The sequence below is a fragment of the Gekko japonicus genome, unplaced genomic scaffold, assembly GCF_001447785.1.
Source record: "Gekko japonicus isolate JY-2015 unplaced genomic scaffold, Gekko_japonicus_V1.1 scaffold238, whole genome shotgun sequence".
Lineage (NCBI taxonomy): Eukaryota > Metazoa > Chordata > Lepidosauria > Squamata > Gekkonidae > Gekko > Gekko japonicus.
Genome location: NW_015161411.1, coordinates 70,232 through 95,160, shown reverse-complemented (window position 1 = coordinate 95,160; position 24,929 = coordinate 70,232). Strand labels below are relative to the sequence as shown.

Here is a 24,929-nt window from a genome sequence, read left to right as displayed (position 1 = left end):
CTGGATATTAGGAAAAACTTTTTCACGGTCAGAGTGGTTCAAAGGTGGAATCAGCTGCCTAGAGAGGTGGTGAGCTCCCCTTCGCTGGCAGCTTTCAAGAAGAGGCTGGACTAATATTTGTCAGAGATGCTTTAGGCTGGTCCTGCATCGGGCAGGGGGTTGGGCTAGATGGTCTGTATGGCCCCTTCCAACTCTATGATTCTGTGACTCAGATTTGGCTGGTCATTCTCAAAGTAGCAGGTTGATGCTAGCCCACATACTTTGGTCATTGCGAGGGGCCGTGGCTCAGTGGCAGAGCATCTGCTTGGCATGCAGAAGGTCCCAGGTTCAATCCCTCGCATCTCTAGTTAAAAGATCTGGCGGTAGGTGATGTGAAAGACCTCTTCCTGCCCCCCTCCTTTAAAGGGATTAAGGGTATTCCTCTGCACTGAGACCACAGGGCACAGGAACAACATCTATGATAGGGGGAAGAGGATGAAAGAGATGGGTTTTGTACACCTGGAGTGCAGGTACACATACAATTCTCTGCTGTTCCTTGTGACCACTAGATGGCGCTCTTATCAGCAGAATTAACCCTCCGTCGATACAGGAACGAAACACATGCAGAAGGCAACTGCAAAATACTGTGGAACTAGGGATGGATTCGCCTTCATCAATTCTCCAGGGCTATTTTTGGGCAGGAACGCACAGGAATGGAGTTCCGGCTGGCTCCCAAGTTGGCCACGCCCAGCAGGGACTCATTAGCATTAGGCCACACCCAACAGCAGAAACTGATTAGGATTGGCTACATTAGGGGTGTGTGGCCTAACATGCAAAGGAGTTCCTGCTACAAAAAAAGGCCCTGGGTTTTGACAACAAACAAGGTAAACAGAATAAGAAGCAAAAGGTGGGTGTGGCTGGATAACCACACTTCTGGTAACATGGGGGTGCGGCCTCATGTGCTAATGAGCTGTGCTGGCAGGGGCGTGGCCTAATAGGCTAATGAGTTTCTGGTGTTGGGTGTGGCCTATCATGCTAATGAGTTCCTGCTGGGCTTTTTCTACAAAAAGAGCCCTGAGGGGAGGTATGTGTGAATTTCCTGCCTTGTGCAGAGGGTTGGACTAGATGACCCTGGAGGCCCCTTGCAACTCTATGAGTCTATGATTCTCCAGGGGACTGTAGTCTGGACAGGCCGGGCTAGCCCAATCTCATCAGGTGTCAGAAGCTAAGCAGGGTCAGCCCTGGTTAGTCCTTGGGTGGGGAGGCCACCAAGGAAGGGCAGGGTCGCCACGCAGAGGCAGGCAGTGGCCAACCACTTCTGAACACCTCTTGCCTCGAAAACCCCAGGGCTCACCGTAAGTCGGCTGTGACTTTAAGGCAAAAAAAAGAGAAAAGCCCAGAGATCAGTTGTAATCAATGCTCCTGCTCAGGGGTCATTTGCTGCAGGAGCGCACAGGAGCGGAGCTCCGGCAGTAAAGAGCCCAGGGGGCGGGCCCCCCGGCCCCCCGGTCCAAAACAGTCCAGTGGCACCTTTAAGACCAAGTTTTATTCAGGTACAAGCTCTCCCTCCTCTGCGAGGACAGATCTGCACAGTCCCGCCTCCCCCCCAATAGCTAGCAATCCAAAACAGTCCAGTGGAGCCTGAGCAGTGGGTGTTGCCTTCTGACACACTTCCAGTGATGTCAGGGGGTGTGGCATATGCAAATGAGTTATGCTAATGAGCTCCTGCACCTCTTTTTCTACTAAATGACCCCTGCTCCCGCTAAGCTATGGAGTCCTGTGAGCAAAAATTCTACTTTGTGAGCTCCTGGCATTAGAGTTGTGAGCGAGCGATTTGGCTGCTGCATCGATCAGCTTGCTCTGGAGCCAGTTTGGTGTAGTGGTGCACAGACTCTAATCTGGGAGAACTGGGTTTGATTCCCCACTCCTCCGCTTGCACCTGGCTGGATGACCTTGGACCACACTGTCTAGAGCTAACTATATACAGTTTATTTACAATATTCATATTTATAGTGAGAGCCAGTTTGGTGTGGTGGTTAAGTGTGCGGACTCTAATCTGGGGAGAAGTGGGTTTGATTCCCCACTCCTCCACTTGCACCTGCTGGATGACCTTGGGCAAGCCATAGTTCTGATAAGAGCTGTCTTTGAAAAAGAGCAGTTTCTGTCAGAGCTCTCTCAGCCCCACCTACCTCACAGGGTGTCTGTTGCGGGGAGGGGAAGGGAAAGGAGTTTGTCAGCCGCTCTGAGACTCCTTCAGGTAGTGAAGGGCGGGGTATAAATCCAGTCTCTTCTTCTCTTCCTTCCTGAGCGTAGGCAAAAGTGTGTGAGCCGGAGGCTAAGGAACTGTGAGCTGGCTCACACTCACTCAGCTGAGAGGGAATGCTGGTTGTGATTCCAAGAGATCTCCAGCCCCCACCTGGAGACTGGCAACCCCAGCGACCACAGACCCCCCCCATGTGCCACCCGAGGGCCTCCAGGCCCCACACGTCTTCGATGCCACCCTGACGGCTGGTCGATGTGCAAGGCATCACGTCCTGTGGGAGGGCCCAGGGGGCTGTCCGCAGTGCTGTCCGTGTGCACCCGGCGGCCAGAGGTGGTTGACCCCTGGTTCTCTCCACCCACCCGCTTCTGGCCTGATGTCAACTCCAGCCCGGCTTCCTCTCCCGGTCCCCGAGCCATTCGCAGGAGGCGGCTGGGACAGGCGGACCTCTTTTGACTCCCAAGGTGGGTGCTTCGCTTCGCTTTGGCTCGGAAGGGAGGCAGAGAAGGAAGCCTTTGAAGGGGCCATTGCTGGACAGACCGAAGGAGAGCGAGGTGGACGGAAGCTTTTGTTTGCTCGGCCTGGCCGGCAGCCAGTGGCCAAAAGGGGAGGGGTCCTGCCGGGAAACGGGAGGTGCGCTTAGGAACAGGGGGCAGAGGCCGGCCGAGAGGGAGCCGCAGATGGTCACGGGCTGCAGGGGTAGCCGACCTCCAGGCAGGCCCTGGAGATCTCCAGGAATCACAACAAAAATGAACTCCTCTGGAGAAACTAGATTCAGGTGGGGGCAGCCGTGTTAGTTTGAAGCAGCAGAACAAAGTCGGAGTCCGGCGGCACCTTTAAGACCAGCAAAGTTTTATTCAAGGTATACACTTTCGTGTGCACGCACGCTTCTTCAGATAGCTGAAGAAGTGTGCTTGCACATGAACGCTTATAGCGCGGATAAAACATTGTCGGTTTCAAAGGGGCGGCTGGACTCGGACTTTATTCTGGAGGAAATCGTTAGATACCAGTCCAGTAGCACCTTAGAGATCAACCAGAGTTTCAGGGTATAAGCTTTTGAGATCGAAAGCTCCATTCGTCAGAAACAAGTAGAAATGGAGATCCCTGAGCCCTTATATCCCAGGCAGAAGGCAGGAGGGATGTTGCAAAGAAGGGAGTCAGGATGCAAAGGTACGATGCAGAATGGAATTCTGCGAGCTGAGTACAGAGCAGAATGGAATTCTGCGAGCTGATTACAGAGCAGAATGGAATTCTGTGTGCTGAGCACAGAGCAGAATGGAATTCTGCGAGCTGATTACAGAGCAGAATGGAATTCTGCGTGCTGAGCACAGAGCAGAATGGAATTCTGCGAGCTGATTACAGAGCAGAATGGAATTCTGCGCGCTGAGCACAGAGCAGAATGGAATTCTGCGAGCTGATTACAGAGCAGAATGGAATTCTGCGAGCTGAGCACAGAGCACAATGGAATTCTGCGAGCTGAGTACAGAGCAGAATGGAATTCTGCGAGCTGAGCACAGAGCAGAATGGAATTCTGCGAGCTGAGTACAGAGCAGAATGGAATTCTGCGAGCTGAGCACAGAGCAGAATGGAATTCTGCAAGCTGCTTGAATTCCGCATTGGATCTTTGGATTCTGACTCCCCTCTTTGCAGTACCCCTCCCACCTTCTGACTGGGATATAAAATGCGATTTGGGGCTGTATCCACAGAAGTTCAGTGTCCAGATCACGTGAAGTGATGGTACTATTTTACTCAGCTCTGGTTAGACCTCACCTAGAGTGTTGTGTTCAGTTTTGGGCACCACAATCTAAGAAGGATGTAGACAAGCTGGAACGTGTCCAGAGGAGGGCAATGAAGGTGGTGAGGGGTCTGGAGACCAAGTCCTATGAGGAATGGTTGAAGGAGCTGCGTATGTTTAGCCCGGAGAGGAGACGACTGAGAGGGGATATGATAAGCATCTTCAAGCACTTGAAGGACTGTCATATAGAGGATGGAGTGGAGTTGTTTTCTGTTGCCCCAGAAGGTCAGACCAGAACCAATGGGTTGATATTAAATCCGAAGAGTTTTCGGCTGAACATTCGGGAGAACTTCCTGACAGAGCGGTTCCTCAGTGGAACAGGCTTCCTCGGGAGGTGGTGGGCTCTCCTCCTTTGGAGGTTTTCAAACAGAGGCTGGATGGCCATCTGACAGCAATGCGGATCGTGCGAACTTGAGCAGATCATGAAAGCGGGAGGGCAGGAAGGGTTGCCTCAGTGCTTAGTTCTCGTGGCCCTTTCTTACATGCCCAGGGAAAAGCTGATCACCACATTAGAGTCAGGAGGTAATTTTTCTCCGGGCCAGTTTGGTTTTTTGTCATCTTCGGGGTGTTTTGGGTCATCTTCTGGGCGTGGTACTTTTCAGGTGTGGAGGGGGAGGTAGTTGTGAATATCCTGCATTGTGCAGGGGGTTGGACTAGATGACCCTGGAGGTCCCTTCCAGCTCGATGATAGTATGACTCAGATCTTCATTTCTACTTGTGTCTGATGAAGGGAGCTCTGACTCTTGAAAGCTTATACTCTGAAGCTCTTGTTGGTCTCTAAGGTGCCCGAATCTAACTGTTTTATTGCAGACCAACAGGGCAACCCTCTGTACCGATCTGGGGAAAACCGCTGCTTTGGAAGGTGGACTCTATGGCATTATAGACCTCTGAGGTCCATCCGCAAGCCCTGTCCCCAAACCTCCAGGGATTCCCCAAGCCAGCGCTGGCAACCCAAATCACAGGGATGAAATCCCAAACACAAACGGGGGACGATCCATGGGAGGGGGCCTAGGAAAGCTGGAGAGCCTCGGTCCCAAAGCTCCGCTCTGCTCGGAAACCCTCAAGAGCCCCGTTGCCTCGTCGGCTGTACTGAGAGGGGAGCAAGACTGGCCAACCCGACAGGGATGTTGTAAGGATGCGGGAGCTAATCTCACGAAGGAGCACTCGCCGGATCAGGCAGATCCGTTCCGCTGACGGTGACGTTTCCCTCTGGCGCAAGGACAGGGGACTTCTGCTCCGTGCTTCTGGTGCCAGAAGGAAAGGCCGCTGTTAGCAGAATCGATTCACAGGGTCCCGTCCAAAGCGTGGCACATAAATAACAAGATTATTATGGGACATACTTGGGATTGTCGCAGAAGCCCAGGTTTCTGTTCCATAAGACTTCGGCTCACGTTGGTTCAGTTTTCTAGGCCACGATGCTGCGGTTCTTGCACCAGGTCCAGGAGATTCTGTTTTGGCAAGGCGGATCCCGCAAAGCGGGAGGCCAGTCGGGCACATGGAGATGCCTTGTTAGCGAAAACCGAAAGCAGATGTGCGCGCCTGTTCCCGGAAGAGAAGGCAGACGAGGTGATGTTCCAATTAGGGCCGTGAGTCATGCAGGCCAGGCGAAGGAGATCTGGAAAAGACCCATCTTGCCACGGTGCCAGACTCTGGGCCTGATTTTCAGGCGGCCCTGCGGTCAGGCATCCGGGCCAAAGCCTGCCTTTCCTCCCTCCAAGTGTGAAATCCAATCTTTCAGTTTGGCCTTTGTTCTGCCAATATCGTCAGAAAACCAGGGTAAACCACCCCAGCATGGAAGGTGCTATGGTAAAGAGAGGATACTTTGTACTGGACCTGAGCAGCGCAGTCTCCAAGTTGCTAGATCCAATTATAATGCCGGTTCAATATACACTTTGCTGAACCTCAGCTGCTAGATCTAATTATAAAGCTGGTTATATATATATACTTTGGTGAACCTCAGCTGCTTGATGAACCACAGCTGCTAAACCAACCTCAGCGGCTAGATCTAATTATAATGCTGGCTCAATATACACTTAGCTGAACCTTAGCTGCTAGATGAACCTCAGCTGCTAGATCCAGTTATAATGCTGGTTTAACAAACACTTTGTTGAACCTCAGCTGCTAGACGAACCTCAGCTGCTAGATCTAATTATAATGCTGGCTTAATATACATTTTGCTGAACCTTAGCTGCTAGATGAACCTCAGCTGCCAGATCCAGTTATAATGCTGGTTTAACATACACTTTTTTGAACCTCAGCTGCTAGACGAACCTCAGCTGCTAGATTGAATTAAAATGCTGGTGTAATGTACACTTTGCTGAACCCCAGCTGCTAGATAAACCACAGCTGCTAGATGCAATTATAATTCTGGTTTAATACACACTTTGCTGAACCTCAGGTGCTAGACAAACCTCAGCTGCTAGATGCAATGATCATGCTGGTTTAATATACACTTTGCTGAACCTCAGCTGCTAGACAAACCTCAGGTGCTAGATGCAATGATCATGCTGGTTTAATATACACTTAGCTGAACCTCAGCTGCTAGGTCCAATTATAATGCTGGTTTAATATACACTTTGCTGAACCTCAGCTGCTAGACGGACAGCTCTGGTCTGGCACAGCTTGTACCTCACCAAGCTGAATGCATCCCATTGATTGTCTGTTAGCTGCCTATCCATGCCGTAAGAGACCTCCTGGGGGAAGAAGGAATGAAGCCACAGACAGAACCTTCAATTAAGCCAACTCCTCTGGAGAGAAGGGCAGGGGTATTTGTAGTTTGGGTTTACGATGCGTTATGATGCCAAAGCATGCTTCGAAATATCACTTGGGATTGAATCACAGAGTTGGAAGGAGCCATAGAGGCCATCTAGTCTAACTGCCAACTTAAAGCAGAATCCATCTAAAGGTAAAGGTTCCCTTGCTCGAAAGCCAGTCGAGTCCGACTCTAGGGTTGCGGTGCTCATCTCCGTTTCAAAGCCGAAGAGCCAGCGCTGTCTGAAGATGTTTCCGTGGTCATGTGGCCGGCATGACTAAACACCAAGGCGCACAAAACGCTGTTCCCTTCCCACCGAAGCGGTACTTATTTATCTAGTTGCAATTTCTTGCTTTCGAACTGCTAGGTTGGCAGGAGCTGGAACTAGAGACGGGAGCTCATTCCGTCATGCGGCACCCGGGTTTCGAACTGCTGAACTACCGCCTTCCACAGCCTGCAGTTCAGCGTCTTAACCACTTGAGCCACCGCAGCTCCAGACTCCATCTAAAGCATCCTTAAAAAGTGTTCATCCACTCACCGCGTGAACACTGCCAGGGAAGGGGGAACTCACCACCTCTCTAGGCAGCGATTCCATCACTGAGTAATTCTTACCTTTAAAAAGTTTTTCCTAATATCCAGCCGGGACCTTCCGGCCCTTAATTTAAGCCCATTCTTGCGAGTCCTCCCCTCTGCTGCCCACAGGAACAGCTCCCTGGCCTTCAAAGACTCCAGGAGAGCAATCGTATCCTGACTCAACCTCCTAAACCCCTCAGCCTCTCCTCACAGGACTTGGTCTCCAGGCCCCTGGGAAAGGAAATCCCCTTTGGTACCCAGAGACCACATAAATGCAGGGCACGGCAAATGTGGAAACTAGGGAGGAAGATAGCCAGTTTGGTGTAGCGGTTAAGTGCGCGGACTCTAATCTGGGAGAACCAGGTTTGATTCCCCTCTCCTCCACTTGCAGCTGCTGGATGACCTTGGGTAAGCTATAGTTCTCTCAGAGCTGTTCTCTCAAGAGCAGTTCTTGAAAGAGCTCTCTCGGCCTCACCTGCCTCACAGGCAATGTTCCCTCTAAGTTGTGAAGTCTTGTGAGCAGAAATTCTACTTTGTGAGCTACTGGCATTAAAGCTGTGAGCGAGCCATTTGGCAACTGCATAAATTAGTTTGCCCTGGAGCCGTCCTTCCTGAGCTAAGACAAAAATGTGTGAGCTGGAGGCTAAAAACCTGTGGGCCAGCTCACCCTAACTCAGCTTAGAGGGAACTTTGCTCACAGGGTGTCTGTTGTGGGGAGGGGAAGGGAGGGGTATTCTTCTTCTTCTTCTTCTCCTCCACCTCCTTATCTTTCTCTTCCTCCTCCTCCTTCTCTGATGGTCCCAACTTCGTACCAGGCAGGATCTGTGGACATCCGTGCCTCTAAAAAGACTCTCCGGAGGCCTTGTCCACTGGATGCTTTGCTGAAGCAGACAGAGGAAACGTGATCTAGACTAGCCTGAGGGTGTGAAAGAGAGGGCCTTCTTCCAGTTAGACGTTTGGGGTGAAGGTGTCAATTTATTACGGCTCTTCCCTCCTCTCTTTTGTCCTCACAACAGCCCTGTGAGGTAGGCCATGCTGAGAAATTGGGGGGGGGGAGAGTGTGACTGGCACGAGATCACTCAGTAAGCTTCGTGGCTGAACGGGGATTTGAAACCGGGTCTCTCCAGTCCTTGTACATAAGAACATAAGGGACGCCAATGTTGGATCAGGCCAACGGCCCATCCAGCCCAACACTCTTCACACAGTGGCCAAAAATTCCAGGTGCCATCGTGGGGTCCACCAGTGGGGCCAGGACAGAAGCCCTCCCACTGTTGCCCCCCCCAAGCACCAAGAAGACAGAGCATCACTTGCCCCAGAGCCCCTAGCTATACCTTGTGGCTAATAGCCACTGATGGACCTCTGCTCCATATGCCTATCTAATTCCCTTTTGAAGCCGTCCATGTTTGTAGCTGCCACCACTTCCTGTGGCAGTGAGTTCCATGTGTTCATCACTCTTTGGGTGAAGAAGGACTTCCTTTTATCCGTTCTAATCTCCACGCCACTCTGGCCTGTACTCTAGTGTTTGGGCCTCCCTATATTTCGGTGGTAGAAGATGGGTTGCCAGCTCTGGGTTAGGAAATTCCTGGAGATTTGGGGGTGGAGTCTGGGGAGGGCAGGGTATGGGGAGGGGAGGGACCTCCGTTGGGATATAACGCCACAGAGTCCACCCTCCAGAGCGGCCATTTTCTCCAAGGGAACTGATCTCTGTCGTCTAACCACACCTCAAAAAGGATATTACAGCTTTGGAAAAAGTGCAGAAAAGGGCAACTCGAACGATAAAACGGTTGGAACACTTTCCCTATGAGGAAAGGTTAAGGCGCTTGGGGCTCTTTAGCTTGGAGACACGATGACTGAGGGGTGACATGATCGAGGTTTATAAGATTATGCATGGGACAGAGCAGGTAGAGAAAGAGGTACTTTTCTCCCTTTCTCACAATACAAGAACTTGTGGGCACTCCATGAAACTGCTGAGCGGTCGGGTTAGAACGGATAAAAGGAAGTCCTTCTTCACCCAAAGAGTAATTTTTTGCCACTGTGAGACACAAGAGTGTTGGACTGGATGGGCCTTTGGCCTGATCCAGCATTGGCTTCTCTTATGTTCTTATGTCTGGAGATCAGGTGTAATTCCAGGAGAACTCCAGGCCCCACCCTTGGGTTCCCAGCTCTGGGTTGGGAAATACCTGGGGATTCTGGGGGTGTAGCCTGGGGCAGGCGGGATTTAGGGCCGGGAGAGAGCTCAGCAGGGTATAAACCCATAGACTCTCTATCCTCCAAAGCAGCCATTTTCTCCAGGAGAACTGATCTTGGTCGTCTGAGGATCCAGACAGCTTGATGTAGTGGTTAAGAGCAGCGGGACTCTAATCTGGAGAAGCAGGTTTGATTCCCTGCTCCTCCTCCACATGCAGCCAGCTGGGTGGCCTTGGATCAGTCACAGCCAACGCTCCCTTTAAGCTGTGGAGTCTTGTGAGCAAAAACTCTACTTTGTGAGCTAGTAGTGGCATTAAAGTTGTGAACGAGCGATTTGGCTGCAGCATCGATTAGTTTGCTCTGGAGCCCTCCTTCCTGAGCGAAGACAAAAAGTGTGTGAGCCGGAGGCTAAAGAACTGTGAGCTGGCTCACATTAACTCAGCTTAGAGGGAACACTGGTCACAGCTCTCTCAGAGCTCTCTCAGCCCCACCTACCTCACAAGGTCCCGGAGATCCAGTTTGGTGTCGTGGTTAAGTATGCGGACTCTAATCTGGGAGAACCGGGTTTGATTCCCCACGCCTCCACTCGCAGCTGCTGGATGACCTTGGGCAAGCCGTAGTTCTCTCAGAGCTGTTCTGGAAAGAGCCGTTTCTGTCAGAGCTCTCTCAGCCCCACCTACCTCACAAGGTGCTGGAGAGCCAGTTTGGTGTCGTGGTTACATGTGCAGACTCTAATCTGGGAGAACCGGGTTTGATTCCCCATGCCTCCACTTGCAGCTGCTGGATGACCTTGGGCAAGCCGTAGTTCCCTCAGAGCTGTTCTGGAAAGAGCAGTTTCTGTCAGAGCTCTCTCAGCCCCACCTATTTCACAGGGGAGGGGAAGGGAAAGGAGTTTGTGAGCCGTTCTGAGATTCCGAGTGGAGGGCGGGGTGTAAATCCAGTTTCTTCTTCTTCTTGTGGGGGGAGGAAGGGAAAGGAGACTGCAAGCTGCTCCAGGACTCCTTCGGGTAGTGATGAGCGGGGTATAAAACCAACTTTTCTTCTTCTTCGTTATAAGAGTGGGAGACCTCCAGGCAGCTGGCAGCCGGCAGGCCCGCAGCCTTTTGCCCAGAGTGCAGAGAGCGGGTAATCTGGCCACGCACTGCCAAACGTCCGCCGACCAGGCGACAGCAAATCCCTCGCCTGCCTCATCCCTCAGCTGTCAGCCAAGGAGGAAATGTCTGGGAACGGGAAGCCTTCCTGAAGGTTCACCGTGTCGTGGCCCCGAAGGTCACCGGCAGCAGCACAACAGGAAGCCAAGCGCCACTCCTGCGCCTCCACGGCCGGGAACTGCGCAGAGGGCCCTGCCGAGAACACCGCCAGCCACCCTGGCCTTCGCTCCCCTCGCCGGTCCTCCTCGCTGGGGCAGCGGTCAAGAAGCTGTCAATGGAAGCCAGACGGGAGCCGGAGAGGAGCAGCCGCCGCAGCCGCCCCCGGGCAGGGAGATGGTGTGACGAGAGAGCCTGCTTGGCATGGCGCTGAACCGTAAGTCCTGGGCACACCGAGGGGCTCCCAAAAGCCCAGGGCGGTCTGGGGAGAGGGAGGCTGGCGTCCTCGGCAATGTTTCCTCTAAGCTATGGAGTCCCGTGAGCAGAAATTCTACTTTGTGAGCTACTGGCATTTAAGTTGTGAGCGAGCAATTGGGCTATTGCATCAATGAGTTGGCTCTGGAGCAACTTTTCATGAGCCGAGAGAAAAATGTGTGAGCCGGAGGCTAAAAAACTGTGAGCTGGCTCACGCTAACTCAGCTTAGAGGGAACACTGGTCCTCGGGGGCTTGAAGAATTGTCCGGGCTCACCCCATCCCTCAGCAGCTCTTTTTGCATTGAATTACCCAGTGAGTGATTAAACTGAGGGGTTCGCTGCCAGACGATGTCGTGATGGCCACAGGCATGGACAGCTTTAAAAGGGGATTAGACAGATTCATGGAGGACCAGGTCTATCAGTGGCCACTAACCTCCATGTTCAGGGGCAGTCAACCTCTGAATCCCAGAGGAAAGAGGCAAGATCAGGGGAAGGCCTCGGCCTGTATGCCCTGGTGTTGGCCGTCCAGAGGAGCTGGTTGGCCACTGTGTGAGACAGGGTGCCGGACTAGACAGGCCACTAGGCTGATCCAGCAGGGCTCTTCTGATGTTCTTATGAAGGCCACGGCCTCTGTGCCCTGTTGTTGGCCCTCCAGAGGAACTGGTTGGCCACTGTGAGAGACAGGATGCTTGACTAGGTGGACCACTGGTCTGATCCAGCAGGGCTCTTCTGATGTTCTTATGAAGGCCTCGGCCTCTGTGCCCCGTTGTCGGCCCTCCAGAGGAACTGGTCGGCCACTGTGTGAGACAGGATGCTGGACTAGAGGGACCACTGGTCGGATCCAGCAGGGCTCTTCTGACGTTCTTATGAAGGCTTTGACCCCTCTGCCCCGTTGTTGGCCGGCCACCGTCTGAGACAGGATGCTGGACTAGAGGGACCACTGGTCGGATCCAGCAGGGCTCTTCTGACGTTCTTATGAAGGCTTTGACCCCTCTGCCCCGTTGTTGGCCGGCCACCGTCTGAGACAGGATGCTGGACTAGAGGGACCACTGGTCGGATCCAGCAGGGCTCTTCTGACGTTCTTATGAAGGCTTTGACCCCTCTGCCCCGTTGTTGGCCGGCCACCGTCTGAGACAGGATGCTGGACTGGATGGATCCGTGGTCTGATCCAGCAGGGCTCTTCTGATGTTCTTGTGAAGGCCTCGGCCTCAATGCCCTGTTGGTCCCTGTTGATGGACCTCCAGAGGAGCTGGTTGGCCAGTCTGTGAGACAGGATGCTGGACTATCTCTTTAAATATTTGAAAGGCTGTCATTGCGAAGAGGGCAAGGAGCCGTTCCAGTTGGCAGCAGAGGGGAGGACCCAAAGGCTGGATATTAGGGAAAACGTTTTCACGGTCAGAGTGGTTCAGAGGTGGAATCAGCTGCCTGGGGAGGTGGTGAGCTCCCCTTCACTGACAGCTTTCAAGAAGAGGCAGGATGAATATTTGTCAGAGATGCTTTTGGCTGGTCCTGCACTGGGCAGGGGAGGGGGTTGGACTAGATGGTCTGTGTGGCCCCTTCCAACTCTATGATTCTATGACTAGAAAGGGACCTCTGGCTCCAGAAGGACTCTTCTTAGGTTCCTTCCCTCTAGTCCGAGGAATGGGAGGGCTGGTGGAGGGGGAGGGAAAGGCACGGTCTGGAATTAGGCGTCTGGCACCAGCAGAGTGAGGCTGAATAGGAGCCAGAGTGGTGTTAGTTGTGGGGGTTACCAACTCTGGGTTCGGAGAGCCCTGGAGATTTGGGGGGAGGGGCCTGGGAGAGGAGGTACTGCGGCAGGGTGCAATGTCAGAGAATCCACCCTCCATAGCAGCCATTTTGTCCCGGGGAACTGATCCTTGTCATCCGGAGATCAGCTGAAATCCCGAGAGATCTTCAGGCCCAGACTGGAGGTTGGTGACCCCAGGAGCCGAGGTCCAGGTATGTGCTAGGATCCGATTTAAACCAAATCCTGGTTTTAGGTGAAGAACTGCCTCCCTCAAAGTGTTTTTCTTTTTTAAAGCAGGGTGGCGTGAATTAGGAAACCCTGCCCAATAGGATGCCAGGCTGCAACTCCCCCAATTCTGGAGGAATCCAGGCCAACTTATTAGAGTGGGTTGGAACCCCGTTTCTGCTGCAGGAGTGTTCGACATAGAAATTAGGGTGGGAGCATCTAGTCAAGTTGATCAGCTTACCTGGTTTTAAAGCCCGTGTTCCACTAAAAAGGCTGCCTAATTGCTTGGCCTCTTTTTTATTTTTTTAAGATAGGGCTCTTTGGAATGCAAGAATTCCCAGTCCCCTTGGATGGCATGCATTCCTGTAAGAGAGTCATTTCCTAAGTTTCCCAAAGAGAAAGGAAAGCTGCTTTTTTTAGGAAGGGACCTCATGCAACAGCATCTGAGAAGAGGAGGAAGAAGAAGACGACCCCCACTTGGAGGCTGGCAGTTTGGTGTAGTGGTTAGAAGTGTGGACTCTAATCTGGGAGAACCGGGTTTGATTCCCCACTCCTCCACTTGCAGCTGCTGGTGTGACCTTGGGTCAGTCACGAGTTCTCTCAAAGCTGTTCTCTCAAGGACAGTTCTGGAAAGAGCTCTCTCAGCCCCACCTACCTCACAGGGTGTCTGTTAAGGGAAAGGAGATTGTAAACTGCTCTGAGACTCCTTTGGGTAGTGAAGGGAGGGGTATAAATCCAAGCTCCTCCTCCTCCTCTTCCCTTCTTCTTCTTCCTTCTTTTTCTTCTCTTCAATTTCAAGGAGCAAAATGTTCTTTGGGTGAAAAGTTTCAGCTGTGCATTTCCCTCTCCACCCACCAGATGGCACCCTCTGTCCCCTCTAGGCTCCACCCCATGCCACTCAATCCCTGCCCCTTATTCTGCTAAGCACCGCCCTTCAGCTCCATGCCCCCACCCCCCTCTTGCATCTCAAGACCTGAACCTCAGGAGACCTGGTGACTGTCCGCCATGGGCGTGGCCCTCTGCCTGCCCTGATCGCCTCCAGGACGTGGGAACTAGGAAGCTGATCTGCAGGACTGTTTTGGTGGGTGCCCCAAACTCGACCTTCTCCCTTCTTCCGCTCCTCCAGGGCTGCTGCTCTTCATCGCATTCTTACTCCACGTCAGATTGTCCAGAATGAGTCCCGCAAGGCTGATATGCGACAGGCGGCTAATCCAGAAGTACGTCACCGAAGCCACGGACATGGAGGAACAAACAGTAAGGCCGGGGGAGTGTAACGAACATCTACTCACTTAGTTCAGACGATGCATGGCGTCCCGGAGAGCCTCTCCTTCTGCAGAGAGCATGCTGTTCTGGCCACCGGCACAGATGGCTTTAAAAGGGGATTTGACTTATTCATGGAGGAGATCAGTGGCTACTGGCCATGGTGACTAAAGGGAACCTCCATGTTCAGGAGCAGTCAACCTCTGAATCCCAGTGCCAGGAGGCAACATCAGAGGAAGGCCTCGGCCTCTATGCCTTGTTGTCGGCCCCCCAGAGGAACTGGTTGGCCACTGTGTGAGACGGGATGCTGGACTAGAGGGACCACTGGTCTGATCCAGCAGGGGTCTTCTGATGTTCTTATGAAACCTCCAGAGGAACTGTCTGGCCACTGTGTGAGACAGGAGGCTGGACTAGATGGACCACTGGTCTGATCCAGCAGGGCTCTTCTGACGTTATTACGAAGGCCTCGGCCTCCATGCCCTGTTTTTGGCCCTCCAGAGTAACTGGTTGGCCACTGTGTAAGATAGGATGCTGGACTAGATGGACCACTGGTCTGATCCAGCAGGGCTCTTCTGATGTTCTTATGAAACCTCCAGAGGAACTGGCTGGCCACTGTGTGAGACAGGAGGCTGGACTAGATGGACCACTGGTCTGATCCAGCAGGGCTCTTCTGATGTTCTTATGAAACCTCCAGAGGAACCGGCTGGCCACTCTGTGAGACAGGATGCTGGACTAGATGGACCACTGGTCTGATCCAGCAGTGATCTTCTGACGTTCTTACGAAGGCCTCGGCCTCCATGCCCTGTTGTTGACCCTCCAGAGGAACTGCTTGGCCACTGTGTAAGATAGGATGATGGACTAGATGGACCACTGGTCTGATCCAGCAGGGCTCTTCTGATGTTCTTTTCTTTTAGTATTCTGTCCGATAGTTGTGTTGTGGGAGGGTGGTTGTCCTTGTCCTATTCAAGCCAAACATCACTGTGTCAGTTCTATTATATCTTGTGGGAACTAGCTCCCAGACAAATGTGCCTAGGTTTGCAGTCATAGATGAACTGACATACACAAATACGTACTATTCTGGCTGTCTTCTGAGTCAACTCAATGGATATCCTACATTTGCTGCTCTGTATTGAGCTGCGGTGGCTCAAGTGGTTAAGACGCTGAACTGCAGGCTGTGGAAGGTCAGTAGTTCAGCAGTTCAAGACCCGGGTGCCGCATGATGGAGTGAGCTCTCATCTCTAGTTCCAGCTCCTGCCAACCCAGCAGTTTGAAAGCAAGAAATTGCAAGTAGATAAATAGGTACCACTTTGGTGGGAAGGGAACAGCGTTCCGTGCGCCCTGGTGTTTAGTCATGCCGGCCACATGACCACGGAAACGTCTTCGGACAGCGCTGGCTCTTCGGCTTGGAAATGGAGATGAGCACCGCAACCCTAGAGTCGGATTCGACTGGCTTTCGAGCAAGGGAGCCTTTACCTTTACTTTACCTTATTCTTCTCTATGATCCAGGAGGTCTGAAAAATGACATTTGGGGCTCTTCTACATTCTCATTTTTTGTTGCTGGTGTGTTCCTGTTGCTTCGTTTTCCCCTTTTCTGCATGTGTGTTGCTCCCTCTGGTGGTTAATTGGATATTACATCTCTGAATGTCCAGCATAAAAACCTGCTGCTTTTTATGCCAGACATAATGAGATGTAATATCAAATCGACCACTAGAGGGAGCGACACAGATGCAGAAAAGAAGACCCCCTCCCAAAGAAATAGCGACACACAAGCAATGAAAATAAGAATGCGGAAGAGCCCATGGAGTTCTTCAGGTTGTGTTTGCAGCTCTGTGTGTGTGTCGGGGTGGGAGGTGATCCTCAGGTAGGGCTGCCAATCTCCAGGTGGGGCCTGGAGATCTCCCAGGATTACAGTCGATCTCCAGATTGCAGAGATTGGTTCTCCTGGAGAAGCTGGTTGTTTTGGAGTGCGGGCTCTACGGCTGAGGTCCCTCCTCTGCCCTCCATGAGCTCTGCCCCCGAATCTCCAGGAATCTCCCCTACCTGGAGTTGACAAAACTGTGCTCAAGTATTAATTCTTAAAGGTAAAGGTAAAGGTTCCCTTGCTTGAAAGCCAGTCGAATCCGACTTTAGGGTTGCGGTGCTCATCTCCGTTTCAAAGCCGAAGAGCCAGCGCTGTCCAAAGACGTTTCCGTGGTCATGTGTCCGGCATGACTAAACACCGAGGCGCACGGAACGCTGTTCCCTTCCCACCGAAGTGGTACCTATTTATCTACTTGCAATTTCTTGCTTTCGAACTGCTAGGTTGGCAGGAGCTGGAACCAGAGACGGGAGCTCACTCCGTCATGCGGCACACTCGGGTCTCGAACTGCTGAACTACCGACCTTCCACAGCCTGCAGCTCAGCGTCTTGTCCACTTGAGCCACCGCAGCTCCATTACTTACTGAGCTGCATTCACACCGGGTTGTATATAGTTTCAGGAGGGTAGCCATGTTGGTCTCCAAGAGAAGAGCAAGATTCAGGCAGCCCCTTAGAGGCCAGCAAGCTTTGCAGGGTATAAGTTTTCGAGAGCCAAAGTTCTCTTTGCTGCCGGAAATCCTGTTGGTCTCCAAGGTATTGGGGTGGGGTGGGGGTGTCAACTGGCTAGGGGAGGTCCCTGATCTTTCCTCCTTCTCTCTCCACAGAGACAATGTCAAGAGTTCCCGTTGCTCACAGAGCCTGTGCAGCTTCCCTCGGTGGGCTTCGCCCTCAGAGACTGGATGAGGAAGACAGTGAGTAAGGAACCAAGAACTAGAGATCCGTGTTCGTTAGCTGGGGAACGATCAGGGGTCATTTCCTGCAGGAGCGCACAGAAGCGGCGCTCCGGCAGTAAAGAGCCCAGGGGGCGGGCACAGGCAACAAGCCCCACCCCCTGCTCCCAGCAGCCCTCAGTCAGAGCAAGAAGCAGCCAGGTAAGTTGCAGAGGGCCCCCCCCCGAATAGCAGTCCAAAACAGTCCAGTGGCACCTTTAAGGCCAAGTTTTATTCAGGTACAAGCTCTCCCTTTTGAGGGAAAATCTGGCCCCCCCCCCCCCCCCACATAGCTACCTATCCCAAACAGTCCAGTGGAGACTGAGCGGTGGGTGTTGCCTTCTGACACACTTCTGGTGATGTCAGGGGGTGTGGCACATGCAAATAAGGTATGCTAATGAGTTATGCTAATGAGCGACTGCACCTCTTTTTCTACGAAATGACCCCTGGGAACGATGAGATGAGAAAAAGCTCATGTGCTGTAGCTGTTGTTATCGCAAAGCATGAGGAGAATGAGGGGTACCGTAGCAGGGGGCTAGACATCATTTCTTTTGTAAAGCTAGAAGAAGAAGAGATGGGATTTGTACCACGCCCTTCACTTGGAGTCTCAGAGCAGCTGACAAACTCCTTCCCCTTCCCCTTCCCCTGCCCACAACAGACACCCTGTGAGGTAGGTGGGGCGGAGAGAGCTCTGAGAGGACTGGGACGGGCCCAAGGTCCCCCAGCTGGCTGCAAGTAGAGGAGGGGGGAATCAACCCGGTTCTCCGGATTAGAGTTCACCACTCTTAACCGCTACACCAAACTGGCTAGCATGCGGGGTTGCAAAAATAAAATTAGGAACGTGTGAGACTGATTAGGAATTGGCGTGGATTAGGAATCGGGAAGATGCTCCGTAAAGCAGTTTGGTATAGTGGAGAGGAGCCCGGACTCTAATCTGGAAGAACCGGGTTTGATTCCCCACTCCTCCACATGCAGCTGGTGGTGTGACCTTGGGCCAGTCACAAGTTCCTTCAGAGCTGTTCTCTCAAGGGCCGTTCTTGAGAGAGCTCCCTCAGCCCCACCTACCTCCCAGGGTGTCTGTTGTGGGGAGGGGAAGGAGATTGTAAGCGGCTCTGAGACTCCGAGGTAAGAGTGGAGTATAGATCCAAACTCCTCCCCCCCTTCCATAAAGCAGGGGATCGACTAGACATGGCTTAAGAGAGCGGTAAAGCCTGTGATGATGGTTACCAACCTCCAGGTCAGGCCTGTAGACCTCCCAGAATTACAGCTGGGGCAGATGCCCCTACACTAGTTGGAAAATCCTGGAGATATGGGGATGGAACTTGAAGAGAGCAAAGCGTAGGGGAGGGCAGGGACCTCAGCAGAGTATAAATGCCGTACAGTCCCTCCTCCAAAGCAGGCGTTTTCTCCAGGGCGACTCGCCTCCGTCGTCTGGAGACCAGATCTGATTCCAGGACATATCCAGGCCCCACCTGGAGGTTAGACAGCCATAAAGAAACACCGTGATAGAACAATACACACTTCTACTAGTATGTACTTGTATCTTCATATATTGATTTACTTGCAATACAGACTCTAGTATATCTTAAAGGTAAAGGTTCCCTTGCTCGAAAGCCAGTCGAATCCGACCCTAGGGTTGCGGTGCTCATCTCCGTTTTGAAGCCGAAGAGCCAGCGCTGTCCGAAGACGTTTCCGTGGTCATGTGGCCGGCATGACTAAACACCAAGGCTCACGGAACGCTGTTCCCTTCCCACTGAAGTGGTACCTATTTATCTACTTGCAGTTTCTTGCTTTCGAACTGCTAGGTTGGCAGGAGCTGGAACTAGAGACGGGAGCTCACTCCATCATGCGGCACACTCGGGTCTCGAACTGCCGAATTACCGACCTTCCACAGCCTGCAGTCCAGCGTCTTAACCACTTGAGCCACCGCAGCTCCTCCTGGAGCTTATACACACACAAAAAAAACCAAAGCACATTGTATCTACTAATAGAAAAGCCCACAGCTACAAAGACCTATTCCACTGCTGTAGACTATCTTGCTCCTAATAAAAGACTGATGAAAGTTGCAAGAGTCATAAATGATAAAAGATGCAGCAAGCTGGTATATTCTCCACTGTGCATAAGTCAACCATTCTAAAGATGGCTTCTCTGGTTCTCCATGAGAACACCCCAGAAAGACCAGTCTAATAAAGCACAGCTGTACCAGCCTGGCCATAGTTATAGTTGTTAATTCTGCGAGATGTTGCAAGTACTGTTTCTTTAATTCTTTCGGGACCATTGGTACAGCTGTGCTTTATTAGAGTGATCTTTCTGGCCTGTTCTCATGGAGACCCAGAGAAGCCTTCTTTAGAAAAGAAGAAGAGAAGAGATTGGATTTATACCCCGCCCTTCACTACCCAAAGGTGTCTCAGAGCGGCTTACAAACTCCTTTCCCTTCCCCTCCCCACAACAGACACCCTGTGAGGTGGGTGGGGCTGAGAGAACTCTGACACAAACTGCTCTTTTTCAAGGACAGAGCTTGTGACTGACCCAAGGTCACATCAGCAGGTGCAAGTGGAGGAGTGGGGAATCAAACCCGGTTCTCCCAGATTAGAGTCGGCACACTTAACCACTACACCAAACTGGCTCTGGTTGACTTATGCACAGTAAAACTGAGAGCTTTGGGTGAGTACAGCAAGCTAGCTTCTTTTTTTCCTGGTTATTATGCTAAAGTATATTGTGTCATATTGTGTATTGTTATTCAGTTCCAGGAAAATATGTTTGCCTGAAGAAGAATGTGTCAAAACACGCAATTTTTGCCTAGGAAGCGTGTTGCTTGCTTTGACGCTTGCTGAAACACTTTGTGTGGAAAATACAACTGCCTGCTGAATGACTCTTTGTGGAGAATATACCGGTAACAGCCTGCTGTAACTTTCATCAGTCCTTTATCAGGAGCCAGATAGTCTACAGCGTTGGAATAGGTCTTTGTAGCTGTGGACTTTTCTATTAGTAGATACAATGTGCTTTAGGTTTTTGTGTGTGTGTATAACATATACTAGAGTCTGTATTGCAAGTAAATCAATATATGAAGATACATTCCAGGGGTTGCTGTGCAGAGGAAGGCCATGGCAAGCCACCTCTGTTAGCCTCTTGCCTTGAAAGCCCTACGGGGTTGCCATAAAGTCAGCTGTAACTGGACAGCACTTCTGACATGCACAGGGAACTCAGCAGGGTGTAACACCATAGATCCCCCCCTCCAAAGCAGCCATTTTCTCCAGGGCAACGGAGGTTTGTGGTTTGGAGTGGCTTACCATCTCCTTTCCCTTCCCCTCCCCACAACAGACACACAGTGAGGTAGGCGGGGCTGAGAGAGCTCTCTCAAGGACTGCTCTGGAGAGAACAGCTCTGAAAAGGCTTGTAACTGACCCAAGGTCACCCTGCTGGCTGCATGTGGAGGAGTGGGGAATCAAATCCGGTTCTCCAGATTACAGTCTGCCACTCTTAGCCGCTGCACCAAACTGGGAGAGTTTTGTTTTCAGCCTCCATTGACGGAACACCATCGGCGCCCATTCACTGGCTCCCGTTTTCCCTCAGAATCAGGCCAAAGGGCAAGAAGTCCTCCACGCCCTGGGGAAGTTGGTGGACGGTGCCGCGGCCGCGCAGGGTGAGGTGCGTCAGGGATGTGCCGTGGGGCCTCTGCAGCAGCTATACGAGAGAGCCAGTGCCTTCCAACTCCAGCTGCGGAACTTCGGGTGGCAGGTGAGAGGTCCGGAGGGGAGGGCGGCAGGGCAGACGGCAGCTTTAAAACGGGATTAGCTGGATTCACAGAGGACAGGTCTAGCAGTGGCTACGTGGTGAATAAAGGGAACCTCCACGTTTTAGAGGGCACTAAACCTCTGAAACCCAGAGGCAGGAGGAAACATCAGGGGAAGGCCTCGGCCTCTCTGCACTGTTGTTGGCCCTCCAGAGGAACCGGTTGGCCATTGTGTGAGACAGGAGGCTGGACTAGATGGACCATCCACTGGTCTGACCCAGCAGGGCTGTTCTGAGGTTCTTATGAAGGCCTCGGCCTCTCTGCCCTGTTGTTGGCCCTCCAGAGGAGCTGGCTGGCCACTGTGTGGGCTTGTAACTGACCCAAGGTCACCCTGCTGGCTGCATGTGGAGGAGTGGGGAATCAAATCCGGTTCTCCAGATTACAGTCTGCCACTCTTAGCCGCTGCACCAAACTGGGAGAGTTTTGTTTTCAGCCTCCATTGACGGAACACCATCGGCGCCCATTCACTGGCTCCCGTTTTCCCTGGACTAGAGGGACCACTGGTCTGATCCAGCAGGGCTCGCCTGATGTTCTAATGAAGGACTCGGCCTCTCTGCCCTGTTGTTGGCCCTCCAGAGGAACCGGTTGGCCACTGTGTGAGAGAGGAGGCTGGACTAGAGGGACCATCCACTGGTCTGACCCAGCAGGGCTCTCCTGATGTTCTGATGAAGGCCTTGGCCTCTCTGCCCTGTTTTTGGCCCTCCAGAGGAGCTGGTTGGCCACTGTGTGAGACAGGATGCTGGACTAGATGGACCACTGGCCTGATTCAGCAGGAATTTTCTTATGTTATCTTCTTACAAGATGGGAAATTGAGAGGTTCAGGAGCAGAGCCTGAAGAGGGTAGAGTTTGGGGAGGTGGAGAAGAACAGCATGTATGTGATGCCGTCAAGCCTACCCTCCAAAGCAGCCATTTTCTCCAGGGGAACTGACCTCTATTGCCTAGGGAGCAGCAGCAATCCCAGATCTCCAGGCCCCACCTGGACATTGGCAAACCTATATTTGCCACAGAACCTCCACCCTACTCACATGGACGGCTTTCTGTGCTGCGGAGGAATCAGGGGCACATACGAAAGCGCACTGTCCATTACGGTTGCCAGCTCTGGGTTGGGAAATCCCTGGAGATTTTGGGAGGGGGTGGAGCCTGGGGGAGGCGGGGTTTGGGAAGGGGAGGGACCTCAGTGGGGTATATCCTGCCGTAGAGCCCACCCTCCAAAGCAGCCATTTTCTCCTGGGGGGCTGATCTCTGTTGCCTGGAGACAAAATGTAATTCCGGGGGATCTTGTCTCCAGCCACCGCCTGGAGCCTGGCAACCTGACTTCCTCTGCCCGTTGTCTCCATAGCAGCATTCCACTAGCGCCCCCTATGCAACGGTCCGTCGTAACTCTGCATTGCAGGACTTACCAGGAGTCACAGAAATCTGCCTCTGATCCTGGGTTCGGGATTTGCTGCGGACCAGACACCCTAAGCTGGTGGGATTTGGGGGGGGGGGGTCAGGTTGCCAGATCCAGGTTGGGAAACTCCTGGAGATTTGGGGATGGAGCCTGGGGAGGACAGGGACCTCAGTGGGGTGCAATGCCACAGAGCCCGCCCTCCAAAGCAGCCATTTTCTCCAGGGAAACTGATCTCTGTGGTCCGGAGATGGGCTGTAATTCCGGGGGATCCAGGTCCCACCTGGAGGCTGGCATCCCCACCCTAAGGCCGTTCCTTTTCCTCCCCTCCAGGGACAAGATGGCGGCCAGCCGCCCGACGGAGCCTCCCAGGTCACTCCCGAAAGAAGCCCGAGGAGGATCTTCCAGACCTACGCCCAGCTCGTGCGAGGAAAGCTGCGCTTCCTTTTCCAGGACTTGTGGAGGGACTGGTGTGCCAGGGAAGCTCCCGGGGCCGCCTAACAGCCCGCCCGTTGGGAGCCCCTTGAGGGGCCACTGAAAGCCCCGCTGGTCACTGGGCTGAGCCACTGAGGGAGACGCAAGTACTCCAGCGCGCCTTCTGCTGGCCAGGAGCGGAAGTGCGGGGCGGACTGAGCCTCGGAAGTGGAACGCGGGGATCGAACCCCACGAGAAAAGCAGAGGGAAAAGAGATCCGGGCTGGTCTGAGAAATAGCAGGAGCTACCCGTTTGTTTCAGCCAAGTGCAGAAAACGCTTCCGGACGAAGCTGAGCAAATCCAGTCTAGGCCTTCCCCACATGTTGCCTCCTGGCTCCGGGACTCAGAGGCTTCGTGCCTCCAAATGTGGAGGTTCCCCTCAGTCCCCAGGACTAGTAGCGATTTACAGACTTATCCTCCATGGATCGATCTAAACCCCCTTTAAAGCGGTTTATTCCTGTGGCCGTCACTACAGAGCGCCGGTTTGGTGTAGTGGTTAAGTGCACAGACGCTAATCTGGGAGAACCGGGTTTGATTCCCCACTCCTCTACTCGCAGCTGCTGGATGACCTTGGGTCAGTCGCAAGTTCTTTCAGAGCTGTTCGCTCAAGGACGGCGCTGGAAAAGAGCTCTCTCAGCCCTGCCTACCTCACAAGGGTGTCTGTCGTGGGGAGGGGAAGGGAAAGGAGTTTGTAAGCCGCTCTGAGACTCCGAGTGAAGGGTGGGGTATAAATCCAATCTCTCCTTCTTCTTCTGAGACTGATGGTTTCAGGGCACAGTAAAGAGACACACAGTCCAGTAACCCTGCTGACTAGTTGGGACTGGTCAGTGCTTGGAGGGGAGACCCTCCCCAGGGACACAGATTTGAATTCTGTAATGGATGAACAGCAGGCTTGCACGGTATAGTGGTCAAAGTGTTGGATTAGGAGCTACGAGACCAGCGTTCGAATCCCCGCTCAGCTGTGACATTCATTTGGTGACTTTGGACCGGTCTCTCTCCAGCTACGCTACCTCACAGGGTCGTCATGAAAATACAGTGGAGGCGCAGAAGATCCATGTACACAATTTTGCGCTCCTTAGAGGAAGAGGAGAAAAATGGACAGGACAGGCGCACATCTTGGGAGTTCGTTGCAGAGACTGCTTTGGCCAGCAGGGGGCAGGATGGAGATGTTACCACATGTAAAATAAGAGGACTTAAAATACGAGCCAACTTCACACTTAATACACACGTGGGGGAGCCTGCATTTGGAATCTGCCCATGCAACTAGGGTGGACCCCGGGAGGATGGGATTTAGGGGGGGGGTACCATGGTCAAGTGTAATGCCGCACAGTCCACCTTCCAAAGTAGCCGTTTTCTATCAGGGAAGTGGAACAAATGTTTCAAATAAACGAGAAATAAGCTATCTTCAACCTCTGAAGGTCAGTTGTAAATCCAGATCTCCAGGCCCCACCTGGAGGTTGGCATCCCTACAGGAAGCACCCCCCCCCCCAGTTCATCGATGTTATAAGCCACCAGTTCCCAACTTTTCTGGTATGGTGGCCAAAAGTCCAAATTCACTTGGTGTGGCGACCCACTTTTTTAAAAAAAGTACAAACTTATACAATCACAACAGCCGACCTCCCACATGCCTAGCCTTCACGAACCACTTTAGGGTCAGGGCTACGGGTGTGCAAAAAACCCCCCAACCCCAGTATTTTTCGGGTTTGGGTATACTGAACCCAGAAAATATCACGCAGGGCTATTTTTGGGCAGGAACACACAGGAACGGAGTTCTGGCTGGCTGAGTTGGCCACGCCCAGCAGGAACTCATTAACATAACAGGCCACACCCAACAGCAGAAACTCATTAGGATTGGCTACAATTAGGGGGTGTGGCCTTATGCAAAGGAGTTCCTGCTCCAAAAAAAAAGCCCTGGGTTTTGACAAGGTAAAGAGAATAAGAAGCAAAAGGTGGGTGTGGCTGGATGACCACACTTCTGGCAACATGGGGGTGTGGCCTAATAGGCTAATGAGCTGTGCTGTCAGGGGTGTGGCCTAATAGGCTAATGAGTTCCTGCTGGGCTTTTTCTACAACCCCCCCCCTGAATATCAGTATTTCCCAATCTCCCTGAATCCCAATACTGGTATGGTACTTGGATTCGGGAAATAT

The 24,929-nt window shown here is 52.6% G+C and overlaps 1 protein-coding gene across 1 annotated transcript in view; it reads right to left on the bottom strand.

Annotated features, from left to right (window-relative positions):
• CHRD (chordin) overlaps nt 1-2,658 on the bottom strand; it is a 117,002-nt gene extending 114,344 nt beyond the window's left edge. The window contains exon 1 of the mRNA XM_015426820.1: nt 2,466-2,658. Within this exon, the coding sequence (XP_015282306.1) occupies nt 2,466-2,658 (193 nt within the window). The remainder of the gene's footprint in view (nt 1-2,465) is intronic.
• Between the last annotated feature and the right edge of the window lie 22,271 nt (nt 2,659-24,929).